This window comes from Syzygium oleosum, unplaced genomic scaffold (genome assembly GCF_021117445.2).
Source record: "Syzygium oleosum isolate NSW1041296 unplaced genomic scaffold, Sole_v2.1 Sole_v2.14, whole genome shotgun sequence".
NCBI classification, from domain to species: Eukaryota; Viridiplantae; Streptophyta; class Magnoliopsida; order Myrtales; family Myrtaceae; genus Syzygium; species Syzygium oleosum.
Window position 1 is genome coordinate 3,347,656 of NW_026607498.1, and position 6,151 is coordinate 3,353,806.

At 47.5% G+C, this 6,151-nt stretch overlaps 1 protein-coding gene across 1 annotated transcript; it reads left to right on the plus strand.

Annotated features, from left to right (window-relative positions):
• Positions 1 to 395: 395 nt before the first annotated feature.
• LOC115690505 (GATA transcription factor 2-like) lies at positions 396 to 1,819 on the plus strand. The gene is made up of 3 exons (XM_056317952.1): positions 396 to 403; positions 557 to 704; positions 1,083 to 1,819. Exons 1-3 carry the CDS (start codon positions 396 to 398, stop codon positions 1,644 to 1,646), a joined length of 720 nt encoding a protein of 239 aa, XP_056173927.1. The 3' UTR covers positions 1,647 to 1,819.
• The last annotated feature ends 4,332 nt before the right edge of the window (positions 1,820 to 6,151 follow it).

Genomic DNA, 6,151 nt, shown 5'->3' on the forward strand with positions numbered 1-6,151 from the left:
CCCATGTTTTTTCAATTTTATTTTTTTTTGGCTCAACTAAGGTTTCACCCTTCGGTTGCGATTCATTTTCATTCCTTTTCGCTTTTTTTCTTTTTTGCCCATAACCAGTATTTATCGTCCGCATACACATGCGCACATATATATATATATATAGTTACCTCAAAGGACGAAATCGCAAAAAAAAAAGTGAAAACTGGAGGATTAAAACTGCAATATTCCAAACTCCATAATCACATCGATATATCCTCTTTGCACGTTCCCATGTCCCCACCCCCTCTCTCCTTCCTCCCCATATATCACACCCCCATTCCCCCTTGCCCTCACTCCCGTACCATCACTCCAGCAGCACGCGAAGCTTCTCCTCCACCACCCTGCGAAGGAGCGTCGCCTTCATGATGGACCTGTACGGCCTCCCCGCGCCCCCCGACGCCGCCGCCGCCTTCCCCATCGACGACCTCCTCGACCTCTCCAACGCCGACCTCTTCTCCGACGACCACCACCTCCTCCTCCACCCCCCTCCTCCGCCGCCACCGCCGGACCACCACCACCCCCACCACCATCCCGCCTCCTCCTCCGCCGCCCACCACCGCCTCTGCGCCGACTCCTCCTCCCCCGCCTCCTCCTCCTCCTCCCCCCCGCCGCCTTCCTCCACCGCCGCCTTCCCTCCTTTCTGCACCGACTTCGCTCACGAGCTCTGCGTCCCCGTAAGTTCGCTTTTGCTGCCGTGGATTTTAGCGTTTTTTTTTTCTTTCTTTCGACGATCTTTCGAAGTTCGCGATCGGTCTGGGGAGTCGCGAATTCCGTCGCCTTTGTTCCGACGTAATGGAAGAAGAAGCTACCGCTTCCTCATTTCGCTCGGGAAAAGGCAAATCGGAATCGCGACCTTCTGTTTCGCGTTCGTAGTTCCGGTCAAGTTCGCCGGAATCTCGCCTAGATTGACGCGCATTTTGAGCGTCTGTTCGGATCATTTGGACTTCTGAGCGTTTTGCTGGGGGCCGCTTCTCTCTGGTGGAGACGGTTTTTTTGGCTTGTTCTGTGCTGCGGCTCGGAGCAATCGCTGACGGTGGTTTTCCTCTGTGCAGAGCGACTACGCGGCGGAGCTGGAGTGGCTCTCGCGGTTCGTCGACGACTCGTTCGCCGACGTCCCCGCTAGCGAGTTCCCCGGGGCCCCGACCTCCCTCCTCCCGGACGCCGCGTTCTCCGACGGCAGGCCGCGGAGCAAGCGCTCGAGGTCGCCCGGGGCCCCCGCGGCGGCTCCGGGCCGGATCCGCTCGCCCACGGGCGAGGGCGCGGGGCCCGGGGAGGCTGGGGAAGGAGGAGGAGGGGGAGGGGGAGCCGGGAGGCGGTGCGCGCACTGCGCGTCGGAGAAGACGCCGCAGTGGCGGACGGGGCCGCTGGGGCCGAAGACGCTGTGCAACGCGTGCGGGGTGCGGTACAAGTCCGGGCGGCTTGTGCCGGAGTACAGGCCGGCGGCGAGCCCGACGTTCGTGCTGACCCAGCACTCGAACTCGCACCGGAAGGTGATGGAGCTGCGGCGGCAGAAGGAGGCGCGGCAGGCGGCGCAGCCGCAGCAGCACCACCCCCAGGGCGGCGGCGGCGGAGGGGGGCAAGCCCATCGTCACCCGCGGGACTTCGAGGCCTGCTGACGTGGCGGGCGCGGTTAGTTACGGGATGACGTGGATTCGAACGGCGCGCGCTTCCACGCCGTTCCCCATGTGAAGGATTTGGGGAGCGAGCGATTTCTGCTCTCTCGCTGCATTATCATGTGCTCGTCCTTTTTTATTTTTCCTTTTTTTTCTATATTTTATTTTTCTTTCTATTGTTCTCTCTTTTCTTTTCTTTTTTCTATCTTTTTCTTCGGTTTCTTTGCTTTTCCAAAGGAAAGCCAGTCGAATATTATCATGTTCCGGGTTGGGGCTAATATTGCGGGGTGTTCTCGGGTCTCGGGTGAGGTCGACTAGAATCGAATCATCTCGAATTATCGATTGAGATAATGATGTGTCATCGAAACGAAACAAGACATGAAAAAGTAAATGGTTAAAATCGGATTTGACACTATATAATTTGCGAGATTACCTACCTTACTCAAAAAAGTTTCAATTTAATGAGGATTAATCATGTGCTCGAGAGTTTGATTGCAAATGCGATTTTCAGAGATGATTCGACTCTTGATTAGGGCTATCAAAATGGGTCACAAATTCATCTTTTAATTTATATTTATGAAAATGGGTGATGAATAGGTCAGTTTAAATTTATAATACGGGTCAGAACGGGTTCTAAAGAAAGAGAAAGGCCAAAAAATATGGGCTTTAGTGGGTTAAGTAATAAACCCACTTTCAACCCAAACTACTCTCTTCTTCTCTTTCCCCCTCTGCAAACGAAGCAGCAGCACCGCCGCTCCTCGCCTCTCTCTCGCCATTTGAGTCTCGCCGCCCCCTCTCCGCTTCTTCCGTCCCTCCGCCTCCGATCGTCTCCTGGTTGCACTCGCCGCCGCCGCGAGACTCCGTCCCCAATCGAACGATGTCGCTATTCGAGAAGGAGGACGACGACTGAGTCGACTCGGACTGAGCCGACGACCGCTCGACTCGGTGGAAACCTCCTCGAGGACGCGGTGGGGCTCCAACGCTTCCGCGAGTAGAAGTGGCCGCCGAAGATCCCAACCCGAGTGAGGACGTGATTCTGGATCGGGGGTGACCAGAGCGACGCGAAAGATCCGGACTCGAGTGAGGAAGAGAGAAGCTTCGGGATCTAGAAATGGAATGACGTCGCCGAGAGAGCCATTGACTGTTGCCTTGAACAAGAAGAGAGAGAGAGAGAGAGAGAGAAAAAGGAGAGTGAGTAGCTGGAGAAGATTGAAGATGGAGATTTACATGGCAGGAGAGAGAGAGCAAGAGGCATACAGAGGAGAGAGAGATGAGAGAGAGAGAGGGGGCGGTGTACGGACAGCATTTTGTGTTTATTCGGTTTTTCCTTTTTTTTTAAGGAAAAAAAAGAAATGCCATTGTAACTTTTCATTTTTGACTTTTTTTTCTCTTTATCGATTTTTACGCATAATTATAATTTTCACGTCGGATTTATCCAAAAATAAAGCATATGTTTCACTGGAAGCATGATTGATTGCATTATCCAAAAATTAAAACATGTTTCAATTTATTTTATTTACTAATTTTTTATTGCTTAATATGATGTGAAGTTTTTATCCATAAAACATATACACGTGAAAAGCTTAAAATAAGTTAAATGGGTGGGTATGAGTTTTCCTAGAATATTAATGTGCTTTGGTTATACGGACTAATTTATGGCCCGAACTGCTGGCGGGCTTGATTGGTGGAAAGGCCTACAAGGTGTTTGAAGAAGTAGCGGGCCCTATTGGATGGGCTTGGTGATCTTGCTGTAGCTTACATCTAATGGTAAGAATTAACATACAAGTTGGATCTCTCTTCCATTCGCTCTCTTCCGATGCTAGACGGACCTCGTTTGCACCATCGGGCGAGACATTACATACAGAGAGAAAACTCGAATACGACTTCACGAGGCACGTCTGACTTGTCCATTGACGTGAACTTGCGCGTTCTCAACGTGATTGAGTTTGTTGGCCCCGTTCGATAGAATTACGGTGCTTGGTATGTACAAATACGGTGATTCACGCTCTCGCATGAAGCCGGTCCTCCTAACCCTAGCAACCACGGAATAGAGGGTTATCCTGGACCGGCAGCAAGATATTGATGATAATTATTAAGGTCTTGTTGGGATAATTGAAATGAGACAATACAAGTAAAATGGAAGGAATTGGAAGATATAAGGAATCGAAATAGTAATTTCTTCTCGAATTCTACGTGCTTTTACAATTTAAAAGAGACGTTTCTTTCTCGAATTTGCAGCATGTTTAGTTAATAAATAATTATATATAAAATACTTTCTCGTAAATTTTGGTTAGAATAAAGAATTTGGACATGTCCCGTACCGTTATCAAAAGAGCGAAGATTGATGAATAATCCCACACCGGAGAGAGTTTCGGCTAGCTTCTTTGGACATTATTATTCTAATAGAATTTTTATAGTTATTATTTTCTCTATAATTACTATAATTCTGATTGTTGTTCTTCAAAAATCACTGGATCAAGCATCGTAGAGCCACCTATAACTAAAAATTTTCAAATGCGATATGGTAGTAAAATTTGAGTGCCGGCAAGTATACGCCAATGTTGCTATACATCGTTTTGTCTTGCCAATTTGATTTTCGAATTACTTGATATGTTGTTGTCGAGAACTTATTTGATTTACTAAATTAACTTGATATTTTATTTTGTTGAATCATTCGAGTCAATTCCTGTTTAAGACTATCAAACAAGCTTTATTTCATTAAGTGCCGGAATTTGAATTTTCATCACTTGATTGGGCCGAAAAGTACCCAACAAATCATAAATCTATTACATTGATACCTATTTAGTTATAACCATTTCGATTAGACCAATTTAATTTTAAATATTTTTCACATCGATACCAATTCAATCCATTCGATTATTTTAGGCCGGAAATCATTGACGTGGATACCGATTGTCTTACATGGTACAGTAGATGCTAACATTGATTTTTTTAATAATTTTATAATATTTTTTTATCCTTTTTTTCTCTTCTCTTTCTGCTGATGGCCGGAGGGTGAGGGTGAGGGCAAGCATCGGCGAGGCGCCCTTCACCAAATCTGGTGAGGCCGACCCTTACTCAAGCAAAGGGGAGGCCAAGGGAGGCTCCCTCAACTTTCACAGTAATCGAGATTCGAAGTCGTTGCGTATCTTCACAACATAGTCAAGGTAGAAGTCGATCTCTAGTTTGTATCGCTCTAGTGATGAACACCATCTGAAGTCGTTCCAATTCCTAAAGCTCTAATCTCGCGGATTGGAGCTCGTTCTGTGTGGAACTGAAGAGACACCTAAGGAGCCTCATAACATCCCACCACCTCCCACTTCGAGCGTCACACGGCCTCGCACTCGCTCGGGTGGGGATTGCCAGGCCTCACCCTCACCTATGCGACACCCGGTGAGGCCGCCTTGGCTTGGGCAAGGGTCAGCCTCGCCAAATTTGGCAAGGTGGTCCTTAGCGGCGCTTGCCCTCGCTCGAGCGCATGGGTTGGCCTTATCGGCCACTAGCAGAAAGAGAAGGGAAATAAAAACAAGAAGAAAAAAAATTCAAAAAATAATATTACAAAATTATTAAAAAATATCCACATCCTAGTTGTGCCGTGCGGGATAAGTACGGTTGGCATCAACGTCAGCGATTTTTGACCTTAATTGGTCAGATGAACTGAATTGATACTAATATGAAAAGGCTTAAGACTAAGTTGGTCAAATTGAAAGGTATACGACTGAATTAGTACCGATATAATGGGCTTGTGACATTTTTGGTACTTTTTAATTAGGTTGTCATAAACGCCAGTGTTGAATTTTAAGTGTTGACAAATTTCTTACTGGGATTGGAATTGCGATCATTACTAGCGATTTTACCGGTATGATTGGTAAGATTCCAAATACCATCAATTACCTCTTCTACTCAATGAATGAAGTTAACTCATTCCGTACTTCTTTCATTGAGATATATATCGTTTGGCATAACCGGTTGAACAAGTTTGATCTCATTAAGTGCCGGTTACTTTCTTTAATTTCCAGCGGTGAAATAGCCATCGAACATGTGCCGGGTTACATCGAAGATCGAATTCGATCTTCAAGTCATTTAAAGACATAACCGTTGCCGGACCATCCCCTCGACTTTTGAAACGACTTATCCCTCACGTTCTTTCCGAATTTACAAGGCGAGCTGAATTTCAGCCGAGATTGCAATTCTGCCCCTCCTTTACCATTTACCAATTTTCCGCAAGAGATGAACGATGACTGCAATTGATGGATACATTTGCCAAGCCCTTTGCAGCACTAAAAGATGCTGCTTGCCAAATTTTCTTTCGGGAGGGCTTCGAGGTTGGAAGCAGGGCTTGTTTGGTAAATACACACGGATAACGCCACGTGGCCGAGCCGGAGTCGACGTTCGCCCGCCCCAAAAGTGACCGGGCCCGTCACCCGCCCGTTCCCTCCACTGACGGCTCCCCCTCTCTATATTGCACTCTGGCGGACGCAAGCGGAGTCTCTCTCTATCACTCTCTC

Excerpts from the sequence above, each read along its gene's own strand:
- LOC115690505 (XM_056317952.1), top strand. Across the intron at positions 705-1,082 it reads CTCACGAGCTCTGCGTCCCC|AGCGACTACGCGGCGGAGCT; the intron begins GTAAGTTCGCTT and ends TCCTCTGTGCAG.